Source organism: Ursus maritimus, unplaced genomic scaffold, assembly GCF_017311325.1.
Source record: "Ursus maritimus isolate PB19 unplaced genomic scaffold, ASM1731132v1 scaffold_8, whole genome shotgun sequence".
Classification (NCBI taxonomy): domain Eukaryota; kingdom Metazoa; phylum Chordata; class Mammalia; order Carnivora; family Ursidae; genus Ursus; species Ursus maritimus.
In genome coordinates, this window is record NW_024426996.1 from 43,845,332 (window position 1) to 43,864,213 (window position 18,882).

General features: G+C 38.8%; 1 protein-coding gene across 3 annotated transcripts in view; it reads left to right on the plus strand.

Moving 5' to 3' along the window:
- The first annotated feature begins 3,115 nt into the window (after positions 1-3,115).
- NFXL1 (nuclear transcription factor, X-box binding like 1) overlaps positions 3,116-18,882 on the plus strand; it is a 70,582-nt gene continuing 54,815 nt past the window's right edge. Inside the window, exons 1-3 of one of the 3 annotated variants that reach the window (XM_008701452.2) lie at positions 3,116-3,211; positions 3,630-3,875; positions 6,495-6,668. In XM_008701452.2, the coding sequence (XP_008699674.1) occupies positions 3,632-3,875; positions 6,495-6,668 (418 nt within the window). In that variant the 5' untranslated portion in view covers positions 3,116-3,211; positions 3,630-3,631. Of the gene's footprint in view, positions 3,212-3,494; positions 3,876-6,491; positions 6,669-18,882 lie in introns of those variants that run through there. The other 2 variants (XM_040625281.1, XM_040625282.1) reach the window with 2 other exon arrangements.

Here is an 18,882-nt window from a genome sequence, read left to right on the forward strand (position 1 = left end):
GACCCAATGTGTAGTAGCAGGAAACACCTGCCAAAACACAGTTCTCTCTGCAATGTCTCTCCGGCGCCCTCTGCTGGGAAAACTTAAGGTGGTGCTCCCAGAGGAGATGTTTATTTTTTTTTTATTATTATTTTTTTTATAATGATTTTTTATTATATTATGTTAGTCACCATACAGTACATCCTCGGTTTTCGATGTAAGGCTCGATGATTCATTAGTTGTGTATAACACCCAGTGCACCATGCAATATGTGCCCTACTTACTACCCAACACCGGCCTATCCCATTCCCCCACCCCCCTCCCCTCTGTAGCCCTCAGTTTGTTTCTCATAGTCCATAGTCTCTCATGTTTCATTCCCCCTTCTGATTACCCCCCCTTTCTTTATCCCTTTCTTCCCCTACTGATCATTCTAGTTCTTATGTTCCATAGATGAGAGAAATCATATGATAGTTGTCTTTCTCTGCTTGACTTATTTCACTTAGCATTATCTCAGAGGAGATGTTTAAAAAGAGCTCTGTCCTTTATTACAGAGCACATATTGAAGGGCAAATTGGAGCTGAGAGACAATAAATTGATAACTGGCACAGTGTTTACCTAGGTATATATGTATTTGTCAAGGATAAATGTATTCGGGGGATTTTGTGTGAATATTCTGGCAAAAAAAGAATCCACACCAGGAAAATATATCAGTAATGGACAAATAAATATAATTAAATCACATTTTTCAAGTGGCTGGACAACAGAAGTATTCAAATATCTTTTTTTCTATACTTATTTTAGAATTATTTTCAGAATTGAGGTGTATCATACATATAGTAAATTGCACAAATCATAAATGTATATATTTTTGTTTTTACATGTATACACACAAGTGAAACTATTACCTAGATCAAGATACAATTTTTCCACCATCTAGGTGGATACCTCACTCCTCTTCCCAGTTAAAATCCTCCTACCCTCATCAGAGGCAAATACTAATCTGGCTTCTATTTCTTGTTCAGGAAATTTATGAAACTGGAACAAGTAAGTACTTTGTTGTGTCTGGTTTCTTTTGCTTAATATGATGTCTTTGAGATCCACCCACCTTGCTATATATATATCAAGTATATCATCAGTATACATATATCTGTATATCTATATCTATATGCATTATATGAATACACATTTATTTTTCTATTCTCCTGGACATTAAGGTTGTTTCTAATTTGGGGTTGTTACGAATAAAACTGCTTTAAATGTGAGCTTTTGGAGACTATGCACTCATTTCTTTTAGGTGTGTATACAGAAGTGGAATTGCTTGGTCATAGTGCTGTAGTAGTAGGTCATATTTAGTTTTAGTAGATACTGTCAAACATTTTTCGAAAGTCTTTGAATCAATTTCCACTTTCACCAGTAAGTATGAGAGTTCTAGTTGCTCCATAGTGTTGCCAACACTTGGTATTGTCGGCCTTTTTAAGCTATTCCTCTGGGTACTATTTTTAAGAATTAAAATTAATTGGACCTGCACAATATTTATCAATCTTTATAATTTTAATTATATCTTTATAATTTTTAATTATATTTCTCATGTTCCCTTTTGATAAACACAAAAAAACCCTCTTATGTCTTCCAAATATTGTCTAAAATTCCAAAGTGAAAATAGCAGCAAGTCACTTTTGAAAATGTTCTCAATTTACCCACGCTTCTGCATGATATACAGCTTTTCACTGCAAAACTTTACTGTCATGCTATAATAGTTTCTTAATTCAGAGAACACATAAGATTCTTTTTTTTTTTTTAAAGATTTTTATTTATTTATTTGACAGAGATAGAGACAGCCAGCGAGAGAGAACACAAGTAGGGGGAGTGGGAGAGGAAGAAGCAGGCTCATAGAGGAGGAGCCTGACGTGGGGCTCGATCCCGGAACGCCGGGATCACGCCCTGAGCCGAAGGCAGACGCTTTAACCGCTGTGCCACCCAGGCGCCCCCATAAGATTCTTTCTGATTCCAAAGTAATTATTATGATTATAAATTTTCATTGTATGGCAGGGGAAAAATTCTGATTATGTGAGTTATTTAACTGATTAGGTCTTCTAAAAGTAACTGGAATTTCTAGGTAAACATTAAGTACATTTGTACAGTAATCGTATGGCATAGTGCTTAAGAATATCGGCCAAAAATCATACTACTCAGTTGCGATTCTGGTTCCGCTAGGAGTTTGAATAAGAAAATCATGTTTTTGTTTTCTAATTTTAAAAACAGTATCAGTAACAATAACTAGCTATAAGAGCAAGGGCAGGTTACTTAACCTCTCTCTGCCTCCGTGTTCTCAGCTGTAAAACGGGAATAGTGTTGTCATGAATAACTAATTAACTAACTAGTTAATACCTGAGACACTTGGAATAGTGCCTGGCACTTAACAAATTCTACTTAAACATTAGGTATTTATTACTAATGCAGAGAAATCAAGTTGAAGAGTTGTATAAAGACTGTATAGTTCCAAACAGTAATCAATATATTTTTCAATTTCTCAGACCCCCAATTTTTTGAAATTTATTTACCTATCTGTATCTTACTGGAAAAGTCAGAGAAGTCAGCTTTTGGTCATGGCTCTCAACTACTTTCCTTAATATAATCTACTTTAGGGAGTTGTCATGTAGGTAAAAATCGTCCTGCCTCAGGAAAACTTTATTGTAAACTATAAAAACTATGAGAGACGTATCCTTTACATCGCTTTATTAATTCCGAAGGGCGCTTTCTCCACTCCAGCGACGTTTCCGCAATACTCCCCAGCTTTCCCTCCCTCTTCCCGGACCCCGAAGGGTTTTCATTGTTTATTTCCGTCAGTGAGAATCCTTCTGCCACCTGAAAGTCCGGGTCAATGCTAAAGCTGGAGGATAGTCAACTATAGCCACTCTTGACAGAATCCTGACACCTGAACGGGTTTAAGGTACTCTTAGGGAAGCCCCAGCATCCTCCGGAGTTGAGAACTCTTAGAGCCCGCCCACCTCCGCAACCTTCCGCCCACTTTAGGCGACAATCCCACCCAAGCCTCAGAGCACGCCGGGAACTGTAGTTTCCGAAGGCTCGGTCCAAGTCAGCGCACGCGTTCTGAGCTCCTTTCGCTCCCACAAACACTCCCGGATAAGGAAGTGGCCGGTGATGCCACGCGTTCTGCGGGCAGTGTATCCGGGCTTCTGGGAGTTGTAGTCGCCGGGGGCGGGCGCCGTCGGTAAGGAGACGTAGCTTTCCTTGGGGTCCTCTATTGCAGTTGGTTCCCGTCGGGAACCGAGGGGTTAGTCTGTACCGAGGGGTCAGTCTGTACTTCCCTGTGCACCGCGCTCCCTCTGAGGCTGAGGAAGCGCTTTCCTTTCCCCGGGCTCTGCCACTCTGGCTCTGGGTGCTCCTTGCCCTGAGGTCCATTTCTCTGCCTAGTCCTCTGCCTCTCTGGTCCATCTCCAAAACCTGGGCTTAGCGGGGACTCGCCCTCCCAGAGACAGGGCCGCGACCTTCTCAAACCCGGTCCTTGCCCTGCGGGGACCTTCCTCACTGCGCCCCTCATACTGGTTTCCGCCGCTGCCCCTGTTCGCCTCGGCACCCGCTGAGCTCACGCTCCTTCCACTCTTTTTTTTCCCCCCTTTTTTCTGCAGGGATGGAAGCTTCCTGGCGCCAGGTGGCCGGTGGCCGAGGCCGAGCCCGAGGACGGGCCACTGCGGCCCCTTCGTCAGGAAATGGAATCCATCTCCGCGGCGCCGGAGGAGGGCGAGAAAAGGGCTCAGTGGGCGCTGCTGGACCTGGCCCCAGCCCCAGAGGAGCCGCGACCCCTGCGGCTGCAGGTAGTTCAGCCAGGCGCAGCCCCGCGGGACCTGAAGCACTGCAGACTTCCGTAGCCTGTGGTGAGAGGGGCTCCCGTCCTCGGTTTCACCTGGGTACCTACGAAGGCACTTACTAGTCAGAACTGCCTCCCCGCCCTGGCTCTCTCATTCACTTCTTTTCTTCTCCTTGGAGACTTCATTATTGCCCCCACTTCTCAGACCTTCAAGGAAGCTACTCATTTCGGCATTCTAGGCAGATTCCCAGCATACCTCTTTCACCTTCATTTTAATTACTGTCAATCAGCATTACTTCTTTGTCCAGTGTTCTTCTCTTTATTCTTTTTTGCCTGCTGAATGCCTAGACCAAAAGTTGCAAATTGTGGCCCAGGGTTCTGATTTAGCCTATAGTTTGGTTTGGTTAATACAGTCCTTTAAATCTGAATTGGTTGCCAACGGGTGTTTTGTTTTTCTTTTCTTTCTAAAATCTCATAAAAATCTCGTTAACTTTTTTTTTTTTTTTGTAAAATAGGATCGTGTGGTTTCACCTTTGTGCATGGCAACTGCCAGTTGCAGAAATTCCGTTTAGATTGAGTTTAAGCACCTCCTGGGTGGGGGGGGGGCAGTTGTCATTTTCCATCTTTGCAAATGGATGGCCTTAGTTTAGTAACTTTAATTGTCTATGCCCTGTAAGCGCTTGAGCTTGAGGTATTTTTCTCAACTGTGGTTCCTATTAACAAATTTCATGTCTTTTTGGGATGTATCTGATGTGGCCTCCTCTGGCAGGTCATTATCCTTCATCCAACGCTGTGTTTTAGTGGAGCCTGAGAACACACGGCCAACTCTGAATTGTCCATACTAACGGAGGATTGCATGAAGCCAAAGGAATAATCCCCCAAATCATTTTACTTTTATGTGTGGAATGTACTTTTCGGAAAATATTTTTTGAGGGGAGGAGTGAGTTGAGCTTCTGAGTGTTTTTTCCCTAAGCTAATTTTAAAGTTATGTGGTATTCTCTTAGCTTAGAGTTACTGAGTTTATTTTAATTCCAGTACAGTTAACATACAGTGTTATATTAGTTTCAGGTGTGCAATATAGTGATTCGACACTTCCGTACATCCGCTGGGGCTCATCAACACAAGTGCACTACTTAATCCTCATCACTTACTTCACCCATCCCCCCACCCACCTCCCCCCTGGTAGCAGTTATGAGTTTACCATAGTGGTGGTGGTGAAACGTGCAAGTTGGAGACCAAGAACAGTTTTGGTAAAGTTTCTTGGATTTTGTGGATAGTAGAAAAGCAAACATTCTTCACCTGGGTAATTGAAATTTGTCTGTAAGAAATAATAGATAGGAAGTTTGCTTTGTCACTTTTCCTTGAGATGATCTTATGTGATACATTGATAGTGTTATGGATGTTTTTATTATGTCTTCTAATTCAGCCTTTAGAGAAATGTATCCTTACATGCTGTTTTTCCACAGCTAATGACATTTATCATCTCTCTTACTACACATCAAGTTTCGAGTCATATATCTTATAGTCATTACTTTTCTAATACTCGAGATTCCTATATAGGCACTGTATACATTTTCTTTCACTTTTACTTGAGATACTGCATAATCCCCAATTAAACTGGCTGCAGCAACAAAGGGAAAACATTTCATGAGGGAAATAAAAGATAAAACGTCGTTAAGTACAAATGCACCACCAAGATTAAGAAAGCTTATCTGGGTAGTGGCTCATCAGTTTTAAGCATAAAGTGAATTTAAATCAGAGATTTACAATTTTAATTAGTGAATTTAAAATCCTCTCAGTACGGACACTAATAAATTCAGATCAATTCAGTATGTTTGTGGCTCCTTTCTTGATACTATGATTGCTGTTCATAAGAGTTTATTAATAGTTAGTACTTGAAGAAAATTCCCCTGATCCTTGCCCTTAAGGAGTTGGGAATATGCTGTGAAGTAATCTAATTCTTTTCGTGTTATTATTTAACCAAGTAAAAAAATGAGAAGTACAGTCAGTGCTGAAGAGAATAGTGGAAGAACTAATACAAAATTTATTTGACTTTTTTTTTGGAATGAAGCTGCTGTAGGAACCACATTTTCCATATTGTCAACATTTTGTGTGGATTAATGTTATATATGTTTTGTGACCACATTTTAATGAAGGCAAAAAGTCCTTGAGCTTTCTAAGAGCAGATTATAAAGGTAATGGGTATACAGTGACTATTGTTTGTGCAGAATCTTTGGTGGGCCAGGCCAGGTTGGGCTGTGGTGTGGAAGAGGATTGTTTGAGAAAGCACCCAGTTTAACTGATTCTGCTGTGCTCCTAGTTGGCATGTATCCCACCTCTTAAAAATCTCTGTGCTTGATTTGTTTTTAATAATCCCATTTTAATTGTTATTAACGTCCTTATTTTGAGGTTAACTGTTTTTTGATACTTTTATCCTATCTTTATAATTTTTTAATTGATTTGTTAATCAGTGTTTCTAGAACAATTTGCTGCATTTAGCAGGATATTTAATAAAAGTGAAAGTTTTCATTGTGGTAGTATTCTCTTTAGTTGTTTGACAAGAAACTTGAAAATACTTTTTTTGTGCATAATAGTAAAATAGAATGCTCCAAAGATGACTTTTAAATCTATGTGCTTAGAGATTGTTTTGCAGAAATTAAATGAATTTTTGTTTTCTTTTAAGCAGAGCTAATGTCTCAAAGGAAATTTGAGGAAATCAAGAAGGCCAATCAAGCTGCAGCCAAAAAACTTGTTGAAGAACACTTTAGCTCTTCCTCTGAAGAAGAAGGAGATGAAGATTTTGAAGGAAAACGGGGGAAAATAGTTGCTAATACATTTACAAGTTACACTACTCAGACAGGTGCTGTATGGTCTTTTAAATTTTGACTTTTTTTTTAAGTTTAAATTCCAGTTAGTTAGCATACAGTGTAATATTAGTTTCAGGTGTACAATGTAGTGATTCAGCACTTAGATACATCACCCAGTGCTTATCACAAGTGTGCTCCTTAATCCCCATCACCTGTTTCATTCTCCCCACGCACCTCCCTTTAGTAATCGTCAGTTTGTTCTCTATAGTTAAGAGTCTGTTTCTTGGTTTATCATTTGCTCTTCCTCCACCTTGCTTGTTTTGTTTCTTAAATTCCACATATGAGTGAAATCATTTGGTGTTTGTCTTTGTCTGAACTGACTTCACTTAGCGTAATACACTTGCTCCATCCGTGTCATTGAAAAACACAAGATTTCATTATTTTTTATGGTTAATATCCCATTGTGTATATATACCACATCTTCTTTATCCATTCTTCAGTCGATGGACATTTGGGCTATTTCCATAATTTGGCTAGTGTAGATAATGCTGCTATAAACATCAGGGTGCATGTATGCCTTAGAATTAGTATTTTTGTATTCTTTCGGTAAATACCTAGTAGTGCAATTGCTAGGTCATAGATAGTTCTATTTTTAACTTTTTGAGAAACCTGCATACTCTTCTCCAGCGTGGCTGCACCAGTTTGCATTTCCACCAACAGTGCAAGAGGGTTCCCTTTTCTCCACATGCTTGCCAACACCTGTTGTTTATAGTATTGTTGATTTTACCTATTCTGACAGGTGTGAGATGGTAGCTCGTTGTAGTTTTGGTTTGCATTTCCCTGATGGTAAGTGATGATGAACATCTTGTCATGTGTCTGTTGCCCATCTGTAGGTCTTCTTTGGAAAAATAATCTATTCATGTCTTCTGCCCATTTTTAAATTGGATTATTTTTTGTGTGTGTGTTGAGTTTTATAAGTTCTTTGTATATAAATACATACTTTTTAAGATTTTACTTATTAGAGAGAGGGAGGGACAGAGAACAAGCAGGGGGAGCAGCAGAGGGAAGAGAGAAGCAGACTCTCTGCTGAGTAGGGAGCCCGATGTGGGGCTCCATCCCAGGACCCTGGGATCATGACCTGAGCTGAAGGCAGATGCTTAAGCCACTGAGCCATACAGGCGCCCCTTCTTTGTATGTTTTGGTTATTAGCCTTTTGTCAGATGTGTCATTTGCAAATATCTTCTTACATTCCAGAGGTTGCCTTTTCATTTTGTTGGTTGTTTCCTTTGCTGTGCAGAAGCTTTTTATTTTGATGAAGTCCCAATACTTTATGTTTGCTTTTGTTTCCCTTGCCTTAGGAGACATATCTAGTAAGAATTTGCTATGACCGATGTCAAAGTTACTGTCTATGTTTTCCTCTTAAGATTTTAATGGTTTTCTGTTTCACATTTAGGTCTTTCATCCATTTTGAATTTATTTTTGTGTATGGTATGAGAAAGTGGTCCAGTTTCATTCTTTTGTTGCTGTCCAGTTTTCCCAACACCATTTGTTGAAGAGACTGTCTTTTCCATAGGATATTCTTTCCTGCTCTGTCAAAGATTAATTGACCATTCAGTTGTGGGTTCATTTCCGGGTTTTCTATACTGCTCCATTGAGCAATGTGTCTATTTTTGTGCCAGTACTATACTGTTTTAATCACTACAGCTTTGTAATATAACTTGAAGTCCAGAATTGTGATGCCTCCAGATTTACTTTTCTTTTTCAAGGTTGCTTTGGCTACTGGGGGTCTTTTGTGGTTCCATACAAATTTTAGGATTGTTTTTCTAGATCTGTGAAAAATGTTGGTGGTATTTTGATAGGGATTGCATTAAATGTGTAGACTGCTTTGGGTAATATAGGCATTTTAACAATATTTGTTCTTCCAATCTATGAGCTTGGAATGTTTTTCCATTTCTTTATGTCATCTTTAATTTCTTTCATTAGTGTTTCATAGTTTTCAGAGTACAGGTACAGTTCTTTCACCTCTTTGGTTAGGTTTTTTCCTAGGTATCTGACTAGTTTTGGTCTAATTGTAAATGAGATTGATTCCTTGATTTCTCTTTCTGCTGCTTCATTATTGGTGTATAGTAAATCAACAGATTTCTGCATATTGATTTTGTATCATGTGACTTTACTAAATTCATATATCAGTTCTAGAAATTTTTTGGTGGAGTCTTCTGGGTTTTCTCTATAAAGTATCATGCCATCTGCAAATATTGAAAGTCTGACTTCTTCCTTGCCAGTTTGAATGCCTTTTATTTCTCTTCGTTGCTTGATTACTGTGGCTAGGCCTTCCGGTATTATGTTAAATAACAGTTATAAAAGTGGACATCCCCATCTTGTTCCTGATCACAGAGGAAAAGTTCTCAGTTTTCCTACCGAGGATGGTATTAGCTGTGGGCTTTACATATATGGCCTTTATCATGTTGAGATATGTTTCCTCTAAACCTACTTTGTTGAGGGTTTTTTCCATGAATGGATATTGTACTTTGTCAAATGCTTTTTCTGCATCTATTGAGAGGATCATATGGCTCTTATCCTTTCTTTTGTTAATGTGGTGTATCACATTAATTAATTTGTGAATATTGAACCACACTTACTGCCCAGGAATAAATCCCACTTGGTCATGGTAACTGATTCTTTTAATGTACTGTTGGATTCGATTTGCTCGTATTTTATTGAGAATTTTTGCATCCGTGTTCATCAGGGATTTGCCTGTAGTTCTCTTTTTTAGTAGTACCTTTATCTGGTTTTGGTATCAGGATAATGCTGGCCTCATAGAATGAATTTGGAAGTTTTCCTTCCTTTTCTATTTTCTGAAATAGTTTGAGAAGAATAGGTACTAACTCTTCTCTAAATGTTTGGTAACATTTGCCTGTGAAGCCATCTGGGCCTGGACTTTTGTTGGGAGATTTTTTTTTTTATTAAGATTTTTAATATTTATTTATTTGACAGAGAGACAGGCAGCGAGAGACGGAACAGAAGCAGGGGGAGTGGGAGAGGGAGAAGCAGGCTTCCCGCCGAGCAGGGAGCCTGATGCGGGGCTCTGTCCCAGAACACTGGGATCATGACCTGAGCTAAAGGCAGACACTTAATGACTGAACCACCCAGGCGTCCCTGCTGGGAGATGTTGGAGATTTTTTATTACTGATTTAATTTCTTTGCTGGTTATCTGTCCAAGTTTTCTATTTCTTCCTGTTTCAGTTTTGGTAGTTTATATGTTTCTAGGAATTTGTCCATTTCTTCCAGATTGTGCAATTTGTTGGCATGTAATTTTTCATAATATTCTTTTATAATTCTTTGTATTTCTGTGGTGTTGTTTGTTATTTCTCCTCTCTCATTTGTGATTTTATCTATTTGAGTCCTTTCTCTTTTCTTTTGATAAGTGGCTAGAGGTTTATCAAATTTTTCAAAGAACCAGCTCCTTGTATCATTGATAGGTTCTACTGTTGTTGTTTTTTTTATTTTCTGTATCATTTATTCTGCTCTACTCTCTATTATTTCCTTCCTTCTGCTGCTTTAGGCTTAATTTGCTGTTCTTTTTCTAGCTCCTTTACAGGTGTAAGGTTAGGTTGTTTATTTAAGATTTTTCTTGCTTCTCGAGGTAGGCCTGTATTGCTATGTACTTCCCTTTTAGGACTGCTTTTTGCTGCATCCCAAAGGTTTTGGACTGTTGTGTTTTCATTTTCACTTGTTTCCATGTGTTTTTTAAAAATTCCTTTGTTGATTTCCTGGTTGACTCATTCAGTCTTAGTTGGATGTTCTTTCACCTCTATGTATTTGTGGTCTTTCCAGATTTTTTCCTGTGGTTGACTTCAAGTTTCTTATTGTGGTCAGAAAATATGCATGGTATGATCTCAGTCTTTTTGTACTTGTTGAGGCTTGATTTGTGTCTTAGTATATGATCTATTCTGGAGAATGTCCCATGTGTACTTGAAAAGAATGTGTATTCTGCTGTTTTAGGATGGAATGTTCTGAATATATCTGTTAAATCCATCTGTTCCAGTGTGTCATTCAAAGCCATTATGTCATTGTTGATTTTCTGTTAGATGATCTGTCCCTTGATGTAAGTGGGGTTTTAATGTCCCCTACCATTACTGTGTTATTATCAGTTAGTTTCTTTATGTTTGTTATTTTATATATTTGGGTGCTCCCATGTTGGGTGCATAAGTATTTACAATTGTTAGATCTTCTTGTTGGATTGTCGCCTTTGTTATGATATAGTGCCTTTCTTCATGTCTTGTTAGTCTTTGGTTTAAAGTCTAGTTTTTCTGGCATAAGTATTGCTACTCTGGGTCCTTTTGATGTCCATTTGCGTGATAAATGGTTCTCTATTACCTCACTTTCAATCTGTAGGTGTCTTGAGGTCTAAAATGAGTCTCTTATAGGCAGCATATCGATAGGTCTTGTTTTTCTATCCATTCTGACATGCTGTATCTTTTGATTGGTGCATTTAGTCCATTTACATTTAGAGTAATTATTGATATATATGTATTTAGTGCCATTTTATTACTTGTTTTGTCATTGTTTCTGGAGATTTTCTCCAATCCTTTCTTGTCTTTGTCACTTTTGGTCTTTCCTTTTCACTCAGAGAGTCCCGTTTAATATTTCTTGCAGGGCAGGTTTCGTGGTCGCGAACCCCTTTAGTTTTTGTTTGTTGGGAGACTCTTCTATTTCTCCTTCTATTCTGACTGATAGCCTTGCTGGATGGAGTATTCTTGGCTGCAGATTTTTCCCATTCAGTACTTTGAGTATATTATGCCACTCCCTACTGGCTTGGCCAAGTTTCCTTTGAGAGATCTGTAGCTAGCCTTCTGGGCTTTCCCTTGTAAGTTAAGGACTTCATTTGTCTTGCTGCTTTTAAGATTTTTCTTTATCTCTATATTTTGCAAATTTAATTACAAAATGTATTGGTGTTGACCTGCTTTTTTTTATTTTGTTGGGAGTGCTCTGTGTCTCCTGGATCTATATGTCTGTTTCCTTACCCAGATTAGGGAAGTTTTCAGCTGTGATTTCCACAAATAAATCTTCCGTCCCTTTTTCTCTCTCTTCTTCTTCTGGGGCTCCTCTAATATGAGTGTGATTATGTTTGATGGAGTCACTGAATACCCTAAGTCTAGTCTCATACTTTATAATTCTTCTTCCTCTTTGTTCAGCTTCACTATTTTCCATTATTTTTTCTTCTATGTCACTTATTCGTTCCTCTGCTTCTTCCAGCCTTGTGTTCATTGCAACAAGTCTGTTTCCAATCCCAGTTATTGTATTTTTCATTTCTGACTGATTCTTTTTAACTCTTTTTTTCTCTGCTGTAAGGGTCTCCCTGATGTCTTCCGTTCTTTTCTCAAGCCCAGTGGTATCCTTATGATTGTTGCTTTAAATTCTCCATCAAGCGTATTACTTATATCTATTTTGCTTAGATTTCTGGCTGTGACTTTATGTTGTTCTTTTGTTTGGTATTAATTCCTCTGTCTTGGCATTTTGTCTAAGTCTCTGCCTTCTGTGTTTTAGAAAAGTCCATTATGTTTCCTTCTCCTGAGAATAATGGCTTTATGAATAAGAGGTCAGATAGTGTCCAGGGCCTGGCCTTTCAGGCAGTGTCTTTGGTGTGTGCTGCTTGTGCCCTGCTGTTGTGTTTTGGCTGCTGTATCCTTCAGGCCAGTCCTCTGCAGAGGCTCTCCTTGTATGCAGTGGATAGTGTTTGGTCCTTGGTCTGAATGTGGCAAGTTTTAACTAGGTGTATTTTGGTCTGCTGGTTTAAATGATAGCTGATACTAGTTCCACTGTTCCGAACTGAAGCCTTACAGAACTCTCTGGTCCAGAGATGTGGTATGGGCGGGGGTTCCTGCTGGTCCTCTGGGGAAGGGGCCTGCTGTGCTGGGACTGAGGCAGTCTTGACTAAGAAGGCAGTTTCTCCGGAGTGCAGGGATGTGGGAGTTGGTGTAAGCAGGTTAGGGAGCCTTGCCAGCACTGTGCTGCTTACCACAACTGTCTCTGTGTTTATACTGAGGGACTGGGAGAGAAATGGCCCTGGCTGGCTCCTTTGTCTCCCAGGAGGCATGTCCAGTGAACACTCCCTCACAGGGAGCACCCTAAGAGGAGTGAATAATCTCCCCCTGTGTGCCCCAGGCACTCTTCAGACCACTGTTCCCACGCTGTCTGCCCAAAGGTTGTTTGTCTGCCTTCTCTTCAGGAGCAGTGCGTGCCCTCAGGGCTGTATCCCAGCCAGGCCTGCTGACCTTTAAAACTCTAGTCTTTATGCCCCACTGGTTGCAAGAACTCAGGAAAATCAGCCCTTCTTGTATTTCCAGCCAGTGGCTTTGAGGAAATGTTCTTGTGCATCCTGGTGTGCTTTTCTCCCTCTCACCTTTCTCTCACCATGGCTCCCTTCCTACCGTGGCACTCGTGATCTGTTTCTCCCCTAAACCACGTCTCTGTCCTGTCTCCTTTTTTGTGGCTTCTTCTCTCCCTTTACTTGCGGAGTTTATTTTGTCAATCTTCAGGTTGATTTCTGGGGTATTTAGAATTATAGTTATCTACTGTTTGAAGGAAGAGATGAGCCTACAGTACTCCTACTCTGCCGCCATCTTAGCTCACCCCTAAATTTTGACTGTTTTGACATCAATGAAAATATATTCCTGACTTTTAAAAAACACTTTTAGTCTATATGGAATAGTTTTTGCATCTTAAGAATGAGCATTTTTGTATTGCAGAGTTGAATTTTTGTGCATTTTACTATTTGAGTTACATGTTGTAGAACATTAATCTTTCCATAGAGCAAATAGAATAGCAGTGTCCCTTATAGCCTTAGAAGTTCTCCTATGTGTGTAATTGATAATTCATTAGAATCTGGGAGGGGGATGCCAGAGCTCCCCCAAATGTTTGGGGTCAGGTTGTCCCCAGTTATGATTTGGTTGGACTTGACAACTTTGAATACTCCCTTTAATCTATTCTTCATTTTTCTTTTTCATCATATGTTAAATGTGTTTTCAAGTCAATTTCATTTCTTGACTTTCTTCCTTTATATTGTATCTTACAACTTAGGATTCCTTTTTTTTTTTTAAAGTAAGTTTCTGCTTTGATGTGTACAGCATCATTAAATGTTGTGTATATCTGGGTTACTCTTAATACCACATTTGTTTACGAGTAAGAGGGCCAAATTGATGACACTATGAAGGATTTAGTACTAAGTATAAAAGTAGATTATTTTAAATTTAAGTCTGTTAACCCTTTCCATATTTTATACTTATTGTTATTATTAGAAAGATGCTTACATGTATTATCAACATTAGTTGCCTGAGTATTCTGATGGCATCATGAAGCCAGGCACACATTGTCAAGTATATTTTCTAAGGAATTTACCGTATCTGCTAAGGAATTGAGATTAGGAGGCTTGAAGTCTGGCTCAGCCAGGTAGGTTGATAAAGTGTGACCTTTATCAACGGGCTCAGCCAGGTAAGTTGATCAAGAGTTACTTTAAGGTTAGGAAGTTTCTTGCTTCTAGAGGACTTTATAGAAAGTAACCTTAGGAAGTTTCTTACTTGAAGAGGACCTCACTTAAACTATTCTAGATAGTGAGTGATTTTATTTTTAAATAGGAAATACAGTACTGTAACTCATTTTTTTCCTACTATTTAAAAAACATCATTTATAAGTTATTAATTTTGGTTTAGCTTTCATCTTAAGGTGGTAAGGCAATTTTTCTTATGTTGTTTTTTGTCCAATCCATAAATATTTTGATTCTTGTTCCTTTTTGTTCTCTACTTTGCCTGTATCAAAGTAAGGAAATCTGACGACTTGATTTGAGAACAATAAATGTTAGGGTAATGAGGTGTTTCCCATCTCACTTTAGTGGATTAAACACCAGAAATTTGCCAGAGAGGTTCTTTCTTTTTGTCTGAGCGCAGCCTTTGTACCTTCATGACCCTTCTCTCAAATTTCAGACTTGCACGGTCAACTTCCTAATGGGTGTCTCTATCTGATTGGCTCATGGACACATCAAACATAGGTTGAAAGATAACTTTTTTCTTGTTTTGGTTACCTCAGTTGGTAGCACCACTATTTTCCCCTTCACCCACTGAAGCCAGAAATCCGGGTGCAGTGATGGCACAAACATACCGTGAGTGAGTCTCATCCAGCAGTGTCCTCCCCTCAGCCCATCTCATCAGACACGGCACTCTTTCCTTTGAATGTTGACATGAACGTAGGCTTTTTTTTTTTTTTTTTTTAAGATTTTATTTATTTATTTGACAGAGAGACAGCCAGCGAGAGAGGGAACACAAGCAGGGGGCGTGGGAGAGGAAGAAGCAGGCTCTCAGCTGAGGAGCCTGATGCCGGGCTCGACCCCAGAATGCCGGGATCACGCCCTGAGCTGAAGGCAGACACTTAACGATCTGAGCCACCCAGGCACCCCGAACGTAGGCTTTTAAAAGCAGCACAATCTAATTGTCACCAAGTCCTGCTGAGTTTTACTTCCTAAATTTCTTTCTTTTTTTTTTTTTTAATGTTTATTATATTATGTTAGTCACCATACAGTACATCCCTGGTTTCCGATGTAAAGTTCGATGATTCATTAGTTGCATACAACACCCAGTGCACCATGCAATATGTGCCCTCCTTACCACCCATCACCGGTCTATCCCATTCCCCCGCCCCCCTCCCCTCTAAAGCCCTCAGTTTGTTTCTCATAGTCTGTAGTCTCTCATGCTTCATTCCCCCTTCTGATTAAGTGCAATGGCTGGATCATAGGGTAGCTCAATTTTTAACTTTTTAAGGGACCTCCACACTGTTTTCCAGAGTAGCTGTACCAACTTGCATTCCCACCAACAATGTAGGAGGGATCCCCTTTCTCCACATCCTCTCCAACAATTGTTGTTTCTTGCCTTGTCTATTTTTGCCATTCTAACTGGCGTAAGGTGGTATCTCAGTGTGGTTTTGATTTGAATTTCCTTGATGGCTAATGATTTTGAACATTTTTTCATGTGTCTGTTAGCCATTTGTATGTCTTCATTGGAAAAGTGTCTGTTCATATCTTCTGCCCATTTTTTGATTTGTTTATTTGTTTCTCGTGTATTGAGTTTGAGAAGTTCTTTGTAGATCTTGGATACCAGTCCTTTATCTGTAGTGTCATTTGCAAATATCTTCTCCCATTCCGTGGGCTGCCTCTTAGTTTTTCTGACTGTTTCCTTGGATGTGCAGAAACTTTTAATCTTGATGAAGTCCCATAAATTCATTGTATCTTTTGTTTCTCTTGCCTTTGGGGATGTGTCATGAAAAAGGTTGTTTTGGCCGATGTCGTAGAGGTTGCTGCCTATGTTCTCCTCTAGAATTTTGATGGATTCCTGTCTCACATCGAGGTCTTTCATCCATTTGGAGTTTATTTTTGTGTATGGTGTGAGATAGTGGTCAAGTTTCATTCTTTTGCATGTAGCTGTCCAATTTTCCCAGCACCATTTATTGAAGAGACTGTCTTTTTCCCACCGGATGTTTTTTCCTGCTTTATCAAATATTAGTTGCCCAAAGAGCCGAGGGTCCATTTCTGGGCTCTCTATTCTGTTCCATTGGTCTATGTGTCTGTTTTTGTGCCAGTACCATGCTGTCTTTGTGATCACAGCTTTGTAGTACAGCTCGAAATCCGGCATTGTGATGCCCCCAGCTTTGTTTTTCCTTTTCAACAGTTCCTTGGAGATTCGGGGCCTTTTCTGTTTCCATACAAATTTAAGGACTGTTTGTTCCAGTTCTTTGAAAAATGTCCTTGGTATTTTGATCGGGATAGCATTGAAAGTGTAGATTGCTCTGGGTAGCATGGACATTTTAACTATGTTAATTCTTCCAATCCATGAGCATGGAATATCTTTCCATCTTTTTATGTCTTCCTTAATGTCTTTCAAGAGTGATTTATAGTTTCTAGAATATAGGTCCTTTACGTCTCTGGTTAATTCCAAGGTAACGTATGGTTTTTGGTGCTATTGTAAATGGGATGGATTCCCTAATTTCTCTTTCTTCGGTCTCGTTATTCGTGTATAGAAATGCAACTGATTTCTGAGCATTGATTTTGTATCCCGCCACGTTACTGAATTGCTCTATAACTTCTAATAGTTTGGGAGTGGCTTCTTTTGGGTTTTCCATATAGAGTATCATGTCATCTGCGAAGAGAGACATTTTGACTTCTTCTTTGCCGATTTGAATACCTTTGATCCCTTTTTGTTGTCTGATTGCTGTTGCAAGGACTTCTAGTACTATGTTGAATAATAGTGGCGAGAGTGGGCATCCTTGTCGTGTTCCTGATCTTAAGGGAAAGGCTTCCAGCTTTTCCCCATTGAGAATAATATTTGCAGTAGGCTTTTCATAGATGGCTTTTATGAGATTGAGAAATGTACCTTCTATTCCTACACTCTGAAGGGTTTTAATCAGGAAAGGATGCTGTATTTTGTCAAATGCTTTTTCGGCATCGATTGAGAGGATCATATGGTTCCTGAGTCTTTTCTTGTTGATATGATGTATCACGCTGATTGATTTGCGAATATTGAACCACGCTTGCATCCCAGGTATGAATCCCACTTGATCGTGATGGGTAATCCTTTTAATGTACTGTTGGATTCTATTAGCCAGGATCTTGTTGAGGATTTTGGTGTCCATATTCATTAGGGAAATCGGTCTGTAATTCTCCTTTTTGATGGTGTCTTTGCCTGGTTTGGGGATCAAGGTAATATTGGCCTCATAGAATGAGTTTGGTAGCTTTCCTTCTGTTTCTATTTTTTGAAATAGCTTTAGGAGAATAGGTATTATTTCTTCTTTGAATGTTTGGTAGAATTCCCCAGGAAAACCATCCGGGCCTGGAGTTTTGTTATTTGGAAGGTTGTTTATCACTGACTCAATCTCTTCATAATTAATTGGCCTGTTTAAAAAATCAATTTCTTCCTGTTTCAGTCTTGGTAGTTTATAGGTTTCCAGGAAGGCCTTCATCTCTTCCAGATTGCTTAATTTATTGGCATATAGCTGTTGATAAAAGTTTCTAATTATCCTTCCAGTTTCATTGGTGTTGGTCGTGACCTCTCCTTTTTCATTCATAATTTTATTAATTTGGGTCTACTTCCATAAATTTCTTAACTCTACCCTTCCTCTCCCCATATACTACTATTGCCTAATTCAGTCCCCTACGCTGTTTAATATGTGGATTAAATCCATATGACTTTATGAGGTAGATATTAATATTGCTATTATTACTATTTTTATTACTATTTTAAAGATGAGAAAACTGAGACAAATAGGTAATTTGCTTAAAGTCGTTTTGTGCTTTATCTGCTGTAACTGCCTCTTAACTGGTTCTTCAGGCTTCCAGTCTTGGCCTCCATAGACTCAACTTTCTTCAGTTGCCAGAGTGATCTTTTTAGAATGTATGACTTCAGATCTTAGGCTATCCACTATGAAACCTTAGCCAGTATACTTACTTAATCCTGCCTGCAGCCAAACTTGAATACAATTTTCAAAGAAATCTTAAATAAGTGTTATAAATATAAGGTTGCACTTTATTTTGTTAAAGCCTTATTCCATCATGTTCCCAAATTCTATTTTATGTGCTAGCTGTTAAATTAGGTGAAATTTAAAATGTTATGCAGTTGACCTTTGAACAGCATGGATTTGAGCTGTGCAAGTCCACTTATATGTGTATTTTTTCAATAAATGCAGGTACAGTACTGTAAATGCATTTTTTAATTTTGTTAATAACATTTCTTTCTTCGTTTTTTTTGTTGTTGTTTTAAATTTTTACTTAAATTCTAGTTAGTTAACATGCATTGCAATATTGGTTTCAGGAGTAGAATTTAGTGATTGATCAGTTACATATAACAGCCAGTGCTCATCACAACAAATGCCCTCCTTAATACCCATCACCCATCTAGCCCATTCCCTGCCCACCTCCTTCCATGAACCTTCAGTTTGTTCTCAATAGTTAAGAGTCTCTTATGGTTTGCTTCTCGCTTTTTTTTCCCCTTCCCATATATTCATTTGTTTTGTTTCTTAAATTCCACATGAGTGAAATCATATGGTATTTGTCTCTCTCTGACTTATTTCACTTAGCATAAGGTACTCTAGCTGTATTCACGTTGTTGAAAATGGCAAGACTTCATTCTTTTTGATGGCTGAGTGATTGTATATATATATATATATGTGTGTGTGTATATATATATATATATACACACACACAATATATATATAGTTGTATATATATAT